This window comes from Bos indicus x Bos taurus, chromosome 8 (genome assembly GCF_003369695.1).
Source record: "Bos indicus x Bos taurus breed Angus x Brahman F1 hybrid chromosome 8, Bos_hybrid_MaternalHap_v2.0, whole genome shotgun sequence".
Classification (NCBI taxonomy): Eukaryota; Metazoa; Chordata; class Mammalia; order Artiodactyla; family Bovidae; genus Bos; species Bos indicus x Bos taurus.
In genome coordinates, this window is record NC_040083.1 from 16,976,846 (window position 1) to 16,996,571 (window position 19,726).

Sequence of the window (19,726 nt, forward strand, 5' to 3'; positions counted from 1 at the left end):
GTGGCGCTAGTGGCAAAGAACCCACCCATCAATGCAGCAGATGCAAGAGACATGGGTTTGATCCATGGGTCAGGAAGATCCCCTGGAGGAGGAAATTGCAACCCACTCCAGTATTCTTGCCTAGAAAGCCCCGTGGACAGAGGAGCCTGGCAGACTACAGTCCATGGGGTCACAAAGAGTTGGACATGACTGACCACAAAGCACGTGAATAAGTACTGTAAGCAGTACTGTTATGAGTCTCATTTTCTGTGAACCAGCTTGAGGTGACCATGAAACACTAGTTGGAAGACAGCACAGTGAAGTGTTTTAAAAAGCCCAGAGTTTGGGTTCAGGTCATTCTGAGTTTAACTCTTGCCTCCATCAATCCTACTGAGATCATGTGGTCGCTCAGGACTACTCATTTTCGAGAGACAGAGAACAACTCAAAATAGCACAAGAAAAGAAATGTAGCTGGCTCACATAACTGGAAGGGGCTGGGATAGGCCTCTGATCTAGAGCTCAGATAATTCCGGACTGCCTGTCTGGGCTGTGTTCTGTTCCTGCCCTCATTCTGTTCTACCAAAGACTAGCTTCCTTGAAGCACCCAAGGAAGCTGATGGCTCCAAGTGAAGAGTGTCCTCACTGAAGAAAGAGAACATCTTGCTCAAAAATTCCCAGAGGACAGTCCATGTGGCCCTATTGGGTCATACATCCTCCATCTGAACCAACCACTGTCATCAGACTGACAGTACACGGATCAGTGATTGGCAGTCCCATCACTGGAGGGAACGCTTGGTGGCTTTTGAAAAACAGGAATGCTGGGCAGTCCCAGATAATGAATGTCCACAATAGTTTAACCTTAGTGAAGTCACTAACATTTTGTGAGCCTCAGTTTCACCATCTATATTAAACAAACAAATAATAATACCAATTGTATGAGATTATTGTAAGATATTAAAAGTCATATTAAACTCTTGGCACATGATGACATTCAGCCTATGGTAGTCATTTTTGTTATTCCTGGTCCTGTTGTTGTTTTATGGTTGTTTTTTTGACAAGGGGATGGGAATTCGAGGGCCATCTCAGATTCCCAGATGTCTACAGGACTTCTGTCCCTGGGGTGGAGTCCCCTTTGGCTCTGGAGCCAGACGCCTTGCACAACCCAGGCTCCATGTGCCAAGGTTAAGCTGGTTCACCATCTGACGGCCGCGGAGCAGTGAGTGCCTCCCCGGCCCCAGCAATGTCAATACTGCCTTCCTGACTCCGCCTATTGTATCTGGAGGAAAGTGGCCGGGCATTGTCTTCTAGTGCTCCCCCCAGGAAGCATGATATCACCCTCTAACAAAAGCGGGAAAGCTGACAGATCTGCTGAGATGGGTGTGCCTGCTACACACACCTCACTGGTCAAGTCCTGGGCAGGGGGCTGTGACCAGCAGGGAACAAACAGCAGCCGCCCACGTGTCCCTCTGCTGGCTGCCTGATGGGCTCCCGTGGCTCATCTTTAGGTTTTTTCTCCCTCTGTCTGTTAAGTGTGCCTACCATGTTAGACATGGCACCTCTAGGCAGTGGGAACGCACTCCCACTAATCAACAGCTTTGTTAAAAAGGGTCAGGACTCTGCCCGTCTGGCAGGTTCATGTGACCACACCTGTCCCTGTGGCCTTTGGGAAGGAACAAGGGAGAAGGGTGGTCAGAGTCCCGGAGTGACAAAAGGAGGCAACGGGGGAGGGATGTAGAGGAAAGCAGGCAAGTCTTGATCTAAAAAAGCATTCTGCACATGTGACGAGAATTAAGGAATGGTCTGACTAGACTGGTGGGAATTGGGTTATCAGTTTAAAATTCCAGAACTAAGGGAGGCAACTTTAGACGTTCCCCTTCCTGAAGACTGGGAGAGATGCCAGCTGACCCTCCGCCATCCCTCCCAGCTCCGGCTCAGCTGTGCTGTCAGTGCAGCTGGCTCTCTGTGAAACAACACACCTGCAGTCTGGTGCCCCCAGGCCAAGCGCGGATGCTGTCACCCTGCTGCCCCATCTTATCGTCCCCTTCTTTAAACTCTCTCCTTCTTGGCCACAGCAACGCCAATTCTCTGAAATCCCAGGAAAGGAATCTGTCTGGGTTGGCCTCTCCTGCCAGCTCCTTGACTGCTTCTTCACGGAACCCTAGGCTATCTCCTCCTTCTCTTCTCTTCTCTTCACTTAAATCTCAGTATGTGTCCATGTCCAGGACCTTACTTACTATACACAAAGATTCCTCTGTCTCAGTCCCTTGCCCAGTTCTCTTCTGAGTTTCAGACCCAGATAGCCCAGTTTTGCTAAATATCCACCATTAACATGGAAACTCAAAATCAACACGTGCAAAATAATTGTTTGTTTCTTGCCAGCCTGTCATCAACCAGGTTCCTTCTGTCATGTTTCCCAGCACAGTGAATGGCAGCACCATCACCCAAACCAGAAGCCTGGAGCAATGTTTATTCACCACCTTCTCTTCCCACAACCTCCAATAAACAACCTATCACCAGTCCCTACAGTTTCACCGCCTAAACACTTTCAATTCCCCTCTTCATCCGGGCCTTCCTGCCTGGAGAATTGAGAAGCCAAACTGGTCCAGGCCTAAATCTCTGCCGTGTCAATACATGCTCCACACTCTTACCAGAGTGAATTTTCCAAGACGTAAGTCAGATACACTAGAACAAACACCACACTAAATTTCCACATGTACAGAAAAGAGGTACAGATGACTTAATATGGCCAATGAGGCCCTTCCTGACCTGAACCCAACCTTAATTCACCACCTCCTCCCTACATTCTAGCCTTACTCAACTTCCCTGAGCTTGCCCTGCTGTTTCACACTCTGTGCTCCTTCTGATGGGAAATTCTTTCTTCCCTTTTCCTTTTTATCTACTTTGTTTTAAAATCATTTGGCCATGAGTAACTCATAACTACATCAGCCATAATATGGGGCAATATTCATTATTATTTAGGAGTTCTGGGAAAGTGAGGAAAATCTAACCTACAGATTATTTTCAATATTAAATTATATTCATATAAATTTAGCAATGAAGTTAGCATTATATGTTTTTAGTCACTTATGTTTAATTTGGATTTTAGAATTGCATTTTTTTAAATTACTGAATCCAATAAGTATTTTTACAGCTCTTGAAAAGCTAGATTTTTATATACCCCTGATGCTGGGGAAGATTGAGGGCAGGAGGAGAAGGGGGTGACAGAGGATGAGATGGTTGGATGGCATCACTGACTCAATGGACGTGAGTATGGGCAAACTTCAGGAGATAGTGAAGGACACGGAAGCCTGGCATGCTGCAGTTCATGGGGTTGCAAAGAGTCAGATATGACTTTACTGAAAAACAACAATAATTATAGTATTTATCATAGCATTTTATAATTTATTCTCCTATATTTATCTTTCCTACCAAAAAGTGAGTTTAGCAAGGGGAAAAAAAATGATTCATCCTTTTTTCTGCATTCCTGGTATCCAATACAATATTTGGTACAAAGTAAGTCCTCAATGTGTCTTCACTGACTGAAATGATAGTTGAGTGAATGAATGAATATGGGCAGGCAATAACTCAATAAATATCTATTAAATAAAAACTATGCATATCTTTAAAGTAATATTCAGCAATCATACAATACATAGTATTAGGTAAAGCTCTTGTTAAACCCACTTTCATGAGTATACCTTTCATGTTTCACACCTGAGAGAAGAAAGGGACTTTCTTTTGACCTTATTTACATCAGATATTTAACATAAGCCAACGTTTTAAGATATGAGTGATTACTACTTTCAATACATATATGAAATTGATTATTACTGTTATTATTATTTCAATGTTTAAAAACCCTTCGTATAACAACAAATGCTTTCTCTCTTTTTTTCAGGTCTGCTGTGGCATACCAAAAGTTTCTTACTGTGGCATATTAAACTCCAAGCACTACGGAGAATAGTAAAGAAACAATACCTCTAACAAAGATGTTAGAGGTTAACTGGGCTAAATCCACATGCCCAGAGTTCAAAGACACAGCCTGTGTGGTAAGGGAACTCAGAATTAGGAGAAGAACATCATGAAGAATTGGCCTAGGCAAACTGAGTTGAATTTTGTTTGCAGAGCAAGCATAGAGGATGTCTTTTCCAAATGGATAGAACAGCATGAACAAGAGCCAAGAGGAAAATATACATCATTCGTGGAGAAGGACGTGGCTGAAGTGGAACAGCCATGAATGGGATAGGTGAGAGAAAGCACCAGAAAACAGGCCGTGTTCTGGCTTCGTACTGGGAGAGACCAGTACGAAATTTGAGGAACCAGCTAATGTTGAGGGGTTTTAGAAGGAGACTGCTTCTATGAGTAGTAAGTGACCCCCTCCACCTGGAAAAGATTAGACCGCTCTTAAACAAGCACAGTGGTCCTCAGAGCAACAGTTCTCTTTCAATTATACTAGCTTCACTTGCTAAGAGAGTTCTTACTGGCTGACTAATGCATATGCATTATCACACTTGATGTTTATAATGACTCTAGGGGTCAAAAGTATTCTCAACTGTAAAAGATGAGAAAACTGTGTATTAGAGCAGTCAAATAACTGGTCCATGGTCACCCAATTTGAGCTTAACTCCAGGTGTGTAAGAGAGTCCCTGTTGGCTCAGTAGTAAATAAACTGCCTGCTAATGCAGGAGACCTGGGCTTGATCTCTGGGCTAGGAATATCCCCTGGAGAAGGAAATGGCAACCCACTGCAGTGTTCTTGCCTGGGAAATCTCATGGACAGAGGAGCCTGGTAGACTACAGTCCATGGGGTCACAAGAGAGTTGGGCATGACTTAGTGACTAAACAACAACAACCAGGTGTGTAACCTCACAATCCATACTCCAGATTCCTTCTCCTGCCTTCTTGATGAGCTCCACCTCAGTCTCAGAGCAGTGGCTTCAAAAAGTCATCACAGCCCAAGGGCATGTGCTTTTTCTTCTCCTATGCCAAGTTGATTGAGTTACAATTTAGTGTAAAGTGAGTGTAGCTGGGTCCACATTCAGAAAACACACCCAGTTTGATTTCAGTGGGCAAAGATCTTGGTGGCTCTTCGGAACCCTTATCTACCTCCTAAGTGATCAATGAGAAGCCACTGATAGTGAAATGAAAAGGATCCTCTTTTCACATTCCTAAAATCTATCCACCATCCAACCTGATCCCTCCTCAGAGTGGGAACTCACTCCTCAGGGGGACGGTGATCCGGCTTTTAGAAAGTTTCTATCAATAAAGTCAAACTATCTTTTGTGCAGGTCCCTCAGCCCCTGCATCCCAGACCTGGAGAAATACAGCATCAATCTATGGTGTCATCTAAATGGAAACCCATGAAAATACTGCTCCTTCATCTCTTCTCTCCTGACTATATGTGCTCATATGACAAAGTGTCTAAAGCACTTTTCCTTCTGCCTGTCTACTCTGTTTGCTGTCAAATTTCTTAGTGTCACCAGTGTTTAATGGGTATGCTTTGAGCAGTAGATTGAAGCAATTGCCATCTCTAAGTCAGATCTTATATTTTTACTAAGCAAACAGTTTACAGCCACGTATTACCATTTTAGCAAGTAAAGGACGTGTTGGCTCCTGTAAATTTTGTGTATCACCAAAACTTAGATGTCACCCATAGAGCTCTCAACACACCAGATCTGACACTGAACATAATCTATTTATTGAACCCCAATGCAAACTCCAGTACTTTGGCCACCTCATGCGAAGAGTTGACTCATTGGAAGACTCTGATGCTGGGAGGGATTGGGGGAAGGAGGAGAAGGGGACGACAGAGGATGAGATGGCTTGGATGGCATCACTGACTCAATGGACGTGAGTCTCAGTGAACTCCGGGAGTTGGTGATGGACAGGGAGGCCTGGTGTGCTGCGATTCATGGGGTCGCAAAGAGTCGGACACGACTGAACCACTGAACTGAACTGAATGCGTAACTTGACATTTATCTATTTTGAAGTGGTATCTTCTGGCTTTGTTTCAGCTTAGACAAATCTATCTGAGTCGTGATTCTGTGCTCTAACCAACAAACCATCTATAGGGAATGAATTGGTGACACAATCACACACATTTTTTTAAGAATAAAGTTCCAGGAGATGAATTGATAATGTCAGATAAACCTGGAGCTCACCCATCTGAATCCCTCGAGAATATATAGCATAGTCTTCTGAGATGAACTGGACAAGTCCTTCTCTCCAGGAGAGATGTTTTAAAAGAACCAAACTCTCGAAGGAAGTTCTCACAGGGTAGGACTGAAAGGGAGAGGTTCAGAACTCCCAAAGACAGTGATTAGGAGAGAATCTGGGGAGAGGGCACAGCACCTCCCTCTGAGAATAATTTCCAGGTGTGTCTCTGATCCTAGCTTCCACACCTCCACCCTTGATTACTCAGGCTTGCTACTAGCCTTCTAAGACCAACCCCAATCAAGAGGTTCCATCTGTGACCACTTCCCTGACCTTAGAACTGAATCTCCTCCGCCACTCCAGAAAAGATACTCACTATCTCTGAACCCAGGTTGTTACTCAGAATGTCAAATGAGACAGGAAAGAGGCAAGACGACATGCTATAGAGACTTTCCATTGGATCATGTTGATCACAGAGGACATATTATGATAAAGCAGAGAGAGTGATTTGTTTTATTGCTGTTCTTTCTATACAATGCTTTACAGAGAGCAGCCTGGTTTGGTGAGAATGGGAGAGAAGGGGAAATCTAGTATGTTTCTGAGAACTTGTTTGTAAGCTGGTATTGGCCATGATCCTCCATTGGGAGGGAAATCTACCAGAATCTAGGTGGATTTGATAAAAGTCTTCTAAAAGTTACATACATCCTCTTATGCATTAGCATCTACCACCCAGAGTCACCTTCACTGAGGCAAATGTGACATTCTTTTAGTTCTATCTGTTCAGAAGTAGGGAATGAGGAACAACTCACTGAACTAGAGAGATAAGTCTGTAAGTCATGAGCCCCTTGCTCCATTACTGTAGTCCACCAGTGGAGTTTGGATGGAAGAATGGGATCCTATGCCTGTAGACATAATCATACTGGATTCTTGCTGTTGCAACTCTCAAGCCTTCAGTGTTCATATTCATGGAGGCTTAGATGGAAAATGTAAGTTAGGATTTAGCACAGCAGATCTGCTCCAGAAACCCACGTTACTGGTGTTAACCTTCATTTTCAACAAGAGCATGGAACCCCTCTCCTTGAGTCTCAGCCTGCTGAAGTTAGCGCTGTACTTTCAAGAAACCTAAGGTTTAGACACAGAGCAACTGTTTTGCCACATAATTTTTTTGCATATGTGTTTGTTTAAAAGTACTTTAAAACAAAACTGGGGTATAGTTGCTTTACAATGTTGTGTTAATTTCTGCTTTGTTTGATTTTACAACAGGTTTTCTAAGCCTATATTGCAAAGTGCCATAACATAATCACTATGGGGGGAAAAAATTAAAACAGAGAGTGTGTGTGTCTTTGTGTGTGTGTGTATGTATAGTAGTTAACCTAAAGAAGTATTTCAGAGCCACTATATACCCCTGGTCTTTGCATTACTATAATCCCTGATAAAGAAGCAGTTCCAGATTTCAAGGTCACTGATAGATGTCACACAGAAAAAAAGCAAATTGAGAATGGAATTATGACAATTATTTGGCTTAAACGTGCATATTGTTGGAGAAATCAACATTATTTCCACATGAATATAAACACTTTCTACATAAATACTGAAACTATCTCAGATAATCTTTCATTTCCCAGCAGTTTGTGTTACTCAGTCTTAAAATATTACTATATCAATATATTGATTACTGACAACAAACTGAAGAGCTATAAACTACTTTCCATACAATTCTGTTATATTATTGGATTAATTTCTGAATAGTTAATAATATTGGAAACATGAAAAATATAAAATAGTATAGCAGATACTTAGTAGAATTTGATCCAAGTATACCTAACATAGTCCACATCATTAAGTTCAGTAAAATTTCCCAAATTCATTTCCTATATCAATTCTATTTTCATTATAATAATTCTAATGCTTTCAAACTGAAGGGGAGAGATTGATGGCCATTACACTGTGATCTGTATTTCGTGATTTGATAGCACTTTCATAGGTATCCCACAGGGTAAGTGAAGTGGGAGCCACGCCGCCATCTAGAGAATCTGAGCACCAAACACCTTAAGTCTATACTCAGGCCAATCATTCCTTAAACCCACAATAGGTTTCAATACACTCCTGAGGCCAGTGATCTGGGTAATTGCCTAAACTTTCATTTCACTGGGCCAGTGAAGACTACAAATCACTATATGCCAAATAGTTTTTGAAATAAAACACAAATTATATAACCCTTATCTCCCTGACCCCATCTATAGTAAAAAAAAACCCAAAAAGCCTAGCATTTGACCACTTTGAATAAAATAGGATGCAAATATGAAACCTTTATAGAAAAGCATTTTTGTTCTCATTTTTAAAATGACACTCTGTACAGTGCCTTAAGTGGGTCCCCATCACTCTCAGCATAAATTTGACTTTTTTTCAGTGACTGAAGATTTCCTCTGAAGCAGGTAAAGCCACGTTTCTTCTTTTTTTGTATCGAATAAGGAAACAAGCTAGAATGAGGAGCAGTAAAATAATGTCCCACAGTAAATATGTCTCTTCAAATAAAGTGACCTGGTCAGTCCCCACAGCATCTGTGGTGACACAGGGGGCAATAATCCAGAAGGGAAACTAGAAAAATCAGTTCACACCACAAGGACTTTCCAGGTGAATCCTTCCATTTACTGAATGGAGATTCACAGAGAAACAGTCCGTGACACAGCTGCCCCTTGTTAACCAGCAATAAGCGTTGGTGAGAGAGCCCAGAGTCACGGTTAAAAAAAACTTAAAAAAAAAAAAATAATAATAATAAAGCCAAACCTTACCAGAAAGGAGCAAGCTGACTCCGCAGAGAACTAAGCCGGCTAAAGAATCCATGCTTCCCCAAATCTCTCCATCCAGTTTCCGCGGACATGCATGAGGTCCCAAGGATCCTTTCAAACACCCAGAGGTTTGTGACTTTCCATTCGCCTGTCCTCCTAGGTCTTGTTTACAAGTCAGAGGCAAGAAGGAACAGCACAGAAGCGGGCAGTCCCAGTCTAATTTCTGTCTGAGCACAGGGAGTTTTAAGTTCCTTTTTCCTGTTTCCTTTGTAGATTAGGATGGGAAAGGCTGTATCTTAAAGGCGTTTGGTATCAGCAGGGCTGGGGGCATGGTAAGACCTGTCCATCTTGCAATTCATCAAAACACTTATCTATGGCTGCTGCTGCTGCTGCTGCTGCAGGGGTAGAGGAATTTTAGTTGGAAGTGTGGGTCCTGGTCAGCACTTTCAGAAACAATAGGGGTATCCTCTCTGAGGCGGGAAACTGAGAATAACAAGCCCTCCACCTATGTATGGTATGTGCTGATGACCGGCCCTTCTCAGCCCTCTAACAGCTCTCACGGGTCTACTTGGGAGCCCTGACAGAAGGGGCTTTGGGTGTGGGGAGCAGTTTTGGCTTTTGTTTTCTTGTTTTAACCCCACGTGGTTTGAATGGGGAAAAGACGTTTTCGTGCTGAGAGAACACAACCCCCCGCCCAAAAGAATTAATATGGGTTAATTAACAGTGAGGTCAATGCTCAATGTGGCCACAGAGACCAGAGTCCAAAATTGTTAGCCTGTTTTCTTTTACACAGATGGCTTCTTTTTTGGCCAAGAGCCCGAAGATATCTATGCTACTGGCTACCGCATTTATTTTTTTATTAACAACTCATCTGGAGATGATCTAATTTCTTAAAGAACTGGCAGAGAAGGATTTCAGTAATAACTAGGAGGGATTTCATGGTTACTGGCCAACTTACTTTCAGAAACAAATTATACACAAGATTTTTAAAATAACCTGTGTAAAAACCAAATAGTGTAAGTTTTAGGTGGGGATAAATAGTTTAAGATTTAGGTGGGGATAAAAATATTATTTATAAGAGCAGAGGGAGTACATAGACCAAAAAGAAAATAACCACTGGGATAACCATATCTACAATAAGTTCAGAGACCCTAAATTTATGCAGATGACAATATCACAAAAATACTAATTCTGAAATTAGCACGGAAAGCCCATACCTTAGTCATCACCTTGCCTTTATGCCCTAGGAAAGAGGTCTCTGCTCTTTTTCCTACTCACCACAGGAAACGGCAGATGCTGCTAGTCTCGCCTGATTTCTGTCTTGGGTTTTATCACCTCAGTGATGATCTTGAGAATCGATTGATGTTTCCAGGCAGCTAAGGTAGAGAAGCTCAGGCTGTGTTTTCAATAGACCTGGGTTCAAACACTGGCTCAGCCATGTGTAAACTGAGACAAGTTACTGAAACTTTGAGTCAATTTCAGTAGCTGTAAAATAGCAATAATATCTCCATCAAGGGGAATTTTTGAGAGGATTAAATGTTTGAAAATACATAGAAACATCCGGCACTGGGTCTAATTCATAGGAGACTTTTGTTAATTGTGTTAACATATTCATTTCCTTTCTTCCTTCCATTCCGTCTCTAAAAGCTTCCTCCAGAAGGCTAGTCTCTACTTCTCTGAGATGGCTTCAAGTCTGGCATCCTAACAAAGCAGTCTAGGAGTCAGGGATTCTGGGTACTAATCCCAGGTCTGCCATGATCTGCCTGTGAGGCCTTGGATCATTCACTTCCCCATCTGTAGGCCTCGGTTTCCTCAACTATGTAAGTGAAGGATTTAGACTGAATATGACTAATTCCCCTTCTGATGGTAACACCTCATAGTCTCAATGACTAAACTGTCCCACTCAGCATCTCCATGCTGATTCCTGCTGCTGCTGCTGCGTCACTTTAGTCGTGTCCGACTCTGCGACCCCATAGATGGCAGCCTATCAGGCTCCCCCGTCCCTGGGATTCTCCAGGCAAGAACACTGGAGTGGGTTGCCATTTCCTTCTCCATTGCATGAAAGTGAAAAGTGAAAGTGAAGTTGCTCAGTCGTGTCCGACTCCTAGCGACCCCAGGGACTGCAGCCTACCAGGCTCCTCCGTCCATGGGATTTTCTAGGCAAAAGTACTGGAGTGGGGTGCCATTGCCTTCTCTGACGCTGATTCCTAGGTCCTTTCATCTGAGCAGTTCAGAGATGCTAACTGTGTATTTTTGTCACTGTGAAAACTTAAGGGGTGGGAGGGTCACAAAAGTGATTTAAGCACAGGGTATCTGAGACTTTGTGAGGCCCACTGGCCCAAAGCCATATGGAGCAGCAGTGGAAGGAAGGCCTTGGAAACAAACAGATCCCAGCGCACCTTCCCCCCCAGGCAAAGCTTCCCGTTTGTGCTTGATGGGCACACAAGGAAGCGGTCACTGCTCTTGCTCCTTCCTGTTTGCCGGTTCTTGCGGGCTGAAGGTGTTGCTTGTGTCCTTACCTGGGCCGCCTGCCTCTGATCAGCTTCATCCTTCCCCATCATCTAGAAGGATCTCCTCTTACCTAGGGCTGCCAGTCATGTTCTTTCCTCCATTATCTGGAATGGGTGACTCATTTTCACTCTTCTCTCTGTAATCCAGAAATGTCACTCAGTTTATTTTTTCATTATGCAAAGGAACTATGTAGTTTAATTTCATCTTCCAGGATACAGAAATATTATTGCATGTAATCCTTTTCTCTGTTGTCCAGAATATTGATCCCATATAATAAGCAAGCTGGGTTTCTTGAGTCTATGATTATACAGCTAGTTAAAATGTGAAGCAACTTTTCTCTGGGATGTCTGAACCTTTGGTGTGTAAATTCCAGGTATAAAGTGAAGATAACTTGTGAACAAAAGTTCCCAGACATGCTCTGACCCAGTTTTCTGCCTTACTGGTCTTAGAACATGGCGAACCAATTGAGGAACAAGAGTATGAGCTTCACTACCAAGTGTGGGGCCAATAGGTCAGCAAAGCTGATTGGCAACAGGTTGGGAAGTTGCAAAACTGGATGGCATGCCAGAATTTCCAAGGGAAGGGAGAGGCCATTTCCATGTCTGGACAGGACTTTCCCCAATACATAACGTATTAAGGAAATACCACATACTTGGACATGGCCACAACCCTTCTCTTGAAAGCTGGCTGTAGCCATCATCGGGGTATCTCCATACCCTGAGGAGCCTTGCTGGGGACCAGCTGGGTCAGCTCTCTATCCTTCAGCAGTTCCACCCACCCAGAAATGTTGAAATGCTCTTCTCATTCTGGCCTGATTAATACCTAGTTATCTTCTGGGTCTCAGTTCAGAAAGGTCTTCCCTGACCTGTTCAATCTGAATCAGGTCTCCCCTGTTATTCCTTCCCACCATCCTCTCCTTTTTTTTCACAGTACTAATCACAATTGGTAATCATGTACTTGTGTCTTCTTTTTAATGTCTCTTTTCCCCTCAGCTGACTGATACCTTCATGAGGCAGGAAACATATCCAATTGATTCCCCACTGAATTCCTAGATCTGAGCACAGTGCCTGGTAAGTCATAGTAGGTCTTGAATAGTTCATTAAGTAATGAACTAACACATGAATGAAAAGACTCCCATCATTGTTTATATACTCATACCTTGAAAAGTCTTTGGAGTCAGGCAACCCTAGATTGCAAATTTAACTCATATCTCTGAATCTCAGATTCCTCATCTTTAAAATGGAAGCAAATAATGTCTAATTCATGAGGTAACATATACATAGTATCTGGCACAAGTACATATTTAATAAGGGCTTTCTATAAGTTTCTTCTCCATCCGCAACCACCACACCACCCCTGGACTGCAATATAGAGTTATCTGCAATGAGGAAGCAAAATCCAACAAAGGCTAAGTAACCTGAGCACCTGTGGGTAGCAGAGGGAGTATTAGAATCCTGGTCTCTTGGTTTCCAATTTTTTTGCAAAGTTTCATATATGGCTCTCTTTCTCACAGTTCATCTGTAGACCACAATGTGCAAAAAAGTAGATAAAGAGAAATGTAGCCAACGTCACAAACACCAACCCAGGTGTTTAGGAAAGAAATCAGGCCTTAGGAAAGAATTTGAAACTTGACAGGTAATGGAAAAGTTTGATGACACTGATAAATGCAGACATTTAAAACTTTTATTTATTTATTTTTGGCTGTTGCGGGTCTTCCTTGTCATGCGGGCTTTTGTCTAGTTGTGGAGAGCAATGGCTACCCTCTAGTTGCTGTGCACTGCCTCCTCAGTGGGGTGGCTTTTCTTACTGCAGAGCACAGGCTCCAGGGAAGCTGGGCTTCAGTCGTTGTGGCTCCTGCACTCTAGAACACAGGTTCAGTAGTTGTGGTGCCTGGGCTTAGTTGCTCCACAGCATGTGCGATCTTCCCAGATCAGGGATCAAACCAATGTCTCCTGCATTGGCAGGCAGCTTCTTTACCACTGAGCCACCAGGGAATCCCAAATGTAGACATTTATCACTGTGCTTCCAAAATAGCAGGAAGTAATATCAGAGTCTGTGGGCACCCCACTGCCATGCTCTAGGGAAGGGAAAGGGACTTCCTCACTGGTCAAGCTGGCTATGTGTGAGTTTTCTAGACACGGTTATAGCAGAACAAGAGAGAAAACCAAACTAATACACAAGCAAGGAAAATAAGCAAAGAAATGAGGCACTTGGCTGATGTTTCATTTTCTCACCTCTCCTTTTTGTACTTAATATGTGAAAAAACATCTACAGAAAACAGTAAAAGTCTTTGAGATGGATTAACAAAACTAGCAATGGATAAATTAAAAATGTGATGAGGTATGGGAAATAACTTACACAATGTTCCTACTGTGTTAGTACTGCATGTCTAGAGGCCACTATCACAAATATGTAGCAAAAGTCTTAGATGCATATTCTCTGGCCCAAAAGGTCCACTCTTACAATATAATGCAAGCCCAAAGCAAATTTGTGCCCCAACATTTATGTCTGAAGTATTGTTGATAATAATAAAAATCTGAGGCTTCCTTGGTGGTCTAGTGGTTAAGAAACTGCAATGCCAATGCAGGGGACACGGGTTCGATCTCTGGTCCGGGAAGATTCCACGTTCTGCGAAACAACTAAGCCTGTGTACCACAACTGCTAAGCCTGCGCTCTAGAGCTCACGCTCGGCAACAAGAGAAGCCACCGCAATGAGAAGCCCGCACACAACTAGAGAATATCCCACACTCAATAGAGAATGTCCATACACAGTAATGAAGACCCAGTGCAGCCACAAATAAATAAACTGTTAAAAAATATCAAAACCTGGAAGTATTCTAAGCAGCCAAAAAAATGGATTTTTTAATATAAATTATGGTAAGCAGTGAAATACCAGGCAAATGTCAAAATGTTGTGATGGAAGCATACTGACATGGAAACATTAAAGGATGCTTATGGTATATTATGGGCTTCCCTTATGGATCAGCTGGTAAAGAATCTGCCTGCAATGCGGGAGACCTGGGTTTGATTCTTGGTTTTGATCCCTGTGTTGGGAAGATCCCCTGGAGAAGGGAAAGGCTACCCACTCTAGTATTCTGGCCTGGAGAATTCCATGGACTGTATAGTCCATGGGGTTGCAGAGAGTGGAACACAACTGAGCAACTTTCACTTTCACTTTCACGGTGTATTTGGGAGAAAAAACAGTTCAGACAGCATGAAATTTACACACATGCATACACTCTCTATACATGTATATTTATCTATCATACATATATATATATATACAAACATATATAAAATACACAGCAAAATGTTAAAAGTTACTATTTCTGGATTATTGAAAACCCGATCTTTATTTTCTTTATAATTTTCTATACTTTCAGCTTTAAAGAACTAATGAATCTATATGCACAAATGAATACAATTGGGGGAAAATCCTTGAGACAGTTGACCCAGGGCAGTAGGATGCACCTTAAAACATCCACTGGCAAATATGCAACAGAATGCAGGTGAACTTCAGCCTGTGGGAGGTGAGCAGAGTGGACTGTCAGCTTCCCGCCGTGCAGCCGTGGGATTCTGCCTTTTGCAGGTCTGTGGGCACTGAAGCACCACAGCCATCACATCAGGCTTCTCAAGGACTTTTCTGAACTCTCTTTGTGAACCCACTGTACCTAGCAGTGGCTAGCAGAAAAGGAACGGTCATCAACAATTCAGTCTTGGTCTTCAGCCCAGACACCACAGTTAAAGTGGCAACACCCACTTTGGTCTGGAGCAGAGTTGATGGCCATGGAAAATACCTGACCCTCTCAGAACCCCATTTACTCTAAATCTTTTTTTTTAGCATCTAAATGGCAAGCGCTGTGCTAATTGTTGTAGGAAGAGACACAGATATAGACGATGTGGTCTCTGCTTTTGAAGCTCACAATTACATAATCCCAGCATAGTGACAATGCCTCAAAACAGGAAAAGTTAAATAAAAACTAGACATTGTGTGGTTAAATACTGAAGGGTGGTACTGGCAGTAAAAGTTGTCCTAGTCTGTTTGGGATCCTTTAGCCCTCAAGGCACTAATTCTCATGCCTTTTTTTTCTTCTCCTGATATTTCCTTGGCACACGTGGCATCTTTCTGGATAGACTACAAGCCCCTTAGGCAGGGCCTCAGCTCTTTAAATGTGCACTTGAAAAGAATATGTATTCTACTGGTGGCTGGGGTGTTCCAAAAACTACACTTAGGTCCAGTTGGTTCATAATGTTGTTTAGGTCCTCTCCATCCCCACTCATTTATTTTCTACCTGTTACACTAGTTTCTAAAAGCAGAGGGTTAAAGGTTCCAACTATAATTATGGATTTGTATTCATGCTTTCAATTCCATCAATTTTTCTAAAGGTTGTTAGTTTCATTCATATTTAAGATTGTTATGTGTCTTTGTAAATTGACTCACTTATCTTTCATTAGTATCTATCTTTATCTCTGATAATATTTCTTGTTCTGCTGCTGCTGCTAAGTCGCTTCAGTCACGTCCGACTCTGTGCAACTTGTTCTGAAGTCTTCTTTAATAATGTGGTAACTTTTGAAATGATCACAGCAGACTTATTCTCTGGTCTTCACAGTTACTTATTTACCCATAGCTCTACCCCAAAAGGGCCATATAGAAGAAGGAAATCTTGAATTATGTACTGAAACCTGAAGTGTTTACCAGGTGAACCATAACAGTGGCAGGGAGGAGGGCAAAACAGGCGATTCTGACAAATGGGCCAGTAGCCTGAGCCAAACACAAAGATATGAAATAGTATACCATGTTGGTGTTGTTCAGTTGCTAAGTCATGTCCAACTCTTTGCGACCCCATGGACTATAGCCACCAGGTTTCCCTGTCTTTCACTATCTTCTGGAGTTTGCTCAGGCTCATGTCACTGAGTCGATGATGCCATCCAATCATCTCATCCTCTGTTGCCTCTTTCTCCTCTTGCCCTCAATCTTTCCCAGCATCAGGGTCTTTTCCAATGAGTCAACTCTTCACATCAGGTGGCCCAAGTATTAGAGCTTCAGCTTCACGTCAGTCCTTCCCATGAATATTCAGGGTTGTTTTCCTTTAGGATTGACTGATTTGATCTCCTTGCAGTCCCAGGCACTCTCAAGAGTCTTTTCCAGCACCACATTTCAAAAGCATCAATTCTTCAACGCTCAGCCTTCTTTATGGTCCAACACTCACATCCATATATGACTAATGGAAAAACCATTGCTTTGATCATAGAGATCTTTGTTGGCAAAGTTGTATCTCTGCTTCTTAATATGCTGTCTAAGTTTGTCATAGCTTTTCTTACAAGGAGCAAGTGTCTTTTAATTTTATGGCTGCAGTCACCATCTGCAGTGATTTTGGAGCCCAAGAAAATAAAGTCTGTCACTGTTTCCACTTTTTCCCCATCTATTTGCCATGAAGTGATGGGACCAGATGCCATGATCTTAATTTTTTGAATGTTGAGTTTTAAGTCAGCTTTTTTTTACTCTCCTCTTTCACTTTCATCAAGAGGCTCTTTATTCATACTCAGCTTTCTGCCATAAGGGTGGTGTCATCTGCATATCTGAGGTTGCTGATATTTCTCCCTGAAATCATGATTCCAGCTTGAGGTTCATCCACCTGGGCATTTCACATGATATAATCTGCATATAAGTTAAATATGCAGGGTGACAATATATAGCCTTGACATACTCCTTTCCCAATTTGGAACCAGTCTGTTGTTCTAAGTCCAGTCCTAACCGTTGCTTCTTTACCTGCATACAGGTTTCTCATGAGGCAGGTAACGTGACATGGTATTCCCATCTCTTTAAGAAGATTTTACACAGTTTGTTGTGATCCACCCAGTCAAAGGCTTTAGTGTAGTCAATGAAGCAGAAGTAGACATTTTTCTGGAATTCTCTTGCTTTTTTTTATGATCCAACTTATGTTGGCAATTTGATCTCTGGCTCCTCTGCCTTTTCTAAATCCAGCTTGTACATCTGGTAATTCTCGGTTCATGCACTGTTGAAGCCCAGCTTGAAGGATTCTGAGCATTACCTTGCTAGCATGTGAAATGAGCACAATTGTATGGTAGTTTGAACATTCTTTGGCATTGCCTTTCTCACTGCATTACGGTAAATGTAATGAGCAAGGCTGAAATAAGTGTGAGAAAGGGCTTAGCCTGAGACTGTGCTTTAAACAAACTGGGTCCAGGCTTAAAATATCCTAGTAAGGTCTATCAGAGAAGGCAATGGCACCCCACTCCAGTACTCTTGCCTGGAAAATCCCATGGACGGAGGAGCCTGGTAGGCTGCAGTCCATGGGGTCGCGAAGAGTTGGACACGACTGAGCGACTTCACTTTCACTTTTCACTTTCATGCATTGGAGAAGGAAATGGCAACCCACTCCAGTGTTCTTGCCTGGAGAATCCCAGGGACGGGGGAGCCTGGTGGGCTGCTGTCTATGGGGTCGCACAGAGTCAGACACGACTGAAGCGACTTAGCAGCAGCAGCAGCAGTAAGGTCTATAACAATGGGAAAGAAAAGGTTTTAAATCAAAGAATATCATGATTAAGTGACATTTTCATTTTAGGAGAATCACTCTGAGACCAATAGACATGTTACATTTGTAGAGATTAAAGTCAGGAAAACTCATGATAGATAACTATTGTAATATGTTATTTAAAGATCATAAGTCTTAATTAAGGCTATAATCACATCAGAGGTAGAAAGAATGACAAGTGTTACAGTGATAGAAATATTAATTTTAATGACTGGTGTTCACACAGAGGGAGGAGAGTAGGATAAATCCAAGGTTGCTGCTTTGTATGATGAATGGACATGGTAGAACTCACTATGAAAGGGCCACAGGGCATGAAGCTCTTCTGTGGGGAAATACAAAAAATTCAATATGAAATTCTATTATAGATACATTGGCTTGGATTGGGCATGGGATTAGTTCAGTTCAGTTCAGTCACTCAGTCGTGTCCGACCCCATGAATCACAGCACGCCAGGCCTCCCTGTCCATCACCAACTCCCGGAGTTCACCCAAACTCATGTGCATCGAGTCAGTGATGCCATCCAGCGATCTCATCCTCTGTCGTCCCCTTCTCCTCCTGCCCCCAATCCCTTGATAGCCAAGTCCAAATAGATGCTTAGTTTGCTGTGAGTAGATACAGTGGTATGAAATTCATGAGAGGAATCTGAGTATTGCCACGGGGACTGAAGAGCTAACCTGACATGCAGAGCAGCCTGGACCATAAGGAGTCGATGGAGGAAGAAGAGTGAGTAGAGGAGTGTGAAAGACAGGACTCCGAGAGGCAGGAAGAGGGCTCTTTGCAATGACTCTAACAGAGTACTGTCGCTCTGGTTTATAATTCTTGTTGCCCTTCTAGGCTATGAATTCTTCAGCAGCAAGGACCAGGTCTTAGTCATCCTTGTATGTCTAATATTTAGCACAGGGCTTCACTCACAGATAACTAAATGAAATTTTGGTAAATGAATACAGAAGGGCTCACATTTTAGAGAACAACTTGACCATTCAAAACAAAACCATTGCAAATGTCCTTAGATGGTTGATAGTAAAGTAGTTACCAAATTGTCTCTGATTCAGTCCAGATATACACTATAGAAACCAGCTTTTAAGAAGCTGGTGGAAAAGCAAGAAGTACAGGGCTTCAGAATTGCCAACTTAAGAATTACACAGATCCCACACAACTGGCTATTTTACCCTGGCTAACTCAGTTCTTTGAAGTTTAGTTTCCTCATATGTTAAATGGGTGAAGGTGGAAGGGCACTCTCTTTTGAAATAACATTTAATTTGTGTAAAGCATCCAGCATAATGGCTGAAGATGATGACAGCTCTTATCATAATCATTATCATCAGATATAATTCACACTTTTTACAGGTTTCAAAACAACCATCACCACCTGTGACAACTATAGAGAAAACTGAATTGACTCTGCTGCTGCTGCTGCTAAGTCGCTTCAGTTGTGTCTGACTCTGTGCGACCCCGTAGATGGCAGCCCACCAAGCTCCACCATCCCTGGGATTCTCCAGGCAAGAACACTGGAGTGGGTTGCCATTTCCTTCTCCAGTGCATGAAATAAATCTACCATGGTTCCTTGTAGAAAATTGTCTGCCCATCTTTCTCTTATACTATGAATAATGCATACGTATCTCCAGCAGCTATTTTTACAAAGATTTATAGAGTTGAATGGCAACCCACTCCAGTACTCTTGCCTGGAAAATCCCATGGACAGAGGAACCTGGTGGGCTGCAGTCCATGGGGTCGCTAAG

General features: G+C 42.6%; 2 protein-coding genes across 3 annotated transcripts in view; both read right to left on the minus strand.

The window, feature by feature from the left end:
- Positions 1-10,883, minus strand: part of TEK (TEK receptor tyrosine kinase) — a 104,951-nt gene extending 94,068 nt beyond the window's left edge. Inside the window, exons 1-2 of one of the 2 annotated variants that reach the window (XM_027549071.1) lie at positions 10,199-10,883; positions 8,924-9,315 (exon numbers count right to left, since the gene is read on the minus strand). In XM_027549071.1, coding sequence (XP_027404872.1) covers positions 8,924-8,975 — 52 coding nt within the window. In that variant the 5' untranslated portion in view covers positions 8,976-9,315; positions 10,199-10,883. Of the gene's footprint in view, positions 1-8,923; positions 9,549-10,198 lie in introns of those variants that run through there. The other variant, XM_027549072.1, reaches the window with a different exon arrangement.
- Positions 10,884-11,066: 183 nt separating this feature from the next.
- Positions 11,067-19,726, minus strand: part of IFT74 (intraflagellar transport 74) — a 122,733-nt gene continuing 114,073 nt past the window's right edge. The window contains exon 17 of the mRNA XM_027549091.1: positions 11,067-11,567. Within this exon, the coding sequence (XP_027404892.1) occupies positions 11,515-11,567 (53 nt within the window). The 3' untranslated portion in view covers positions 11,067-11,514. The remainder of the gene's footprint in view (positions 11,568-19,726) is intronic.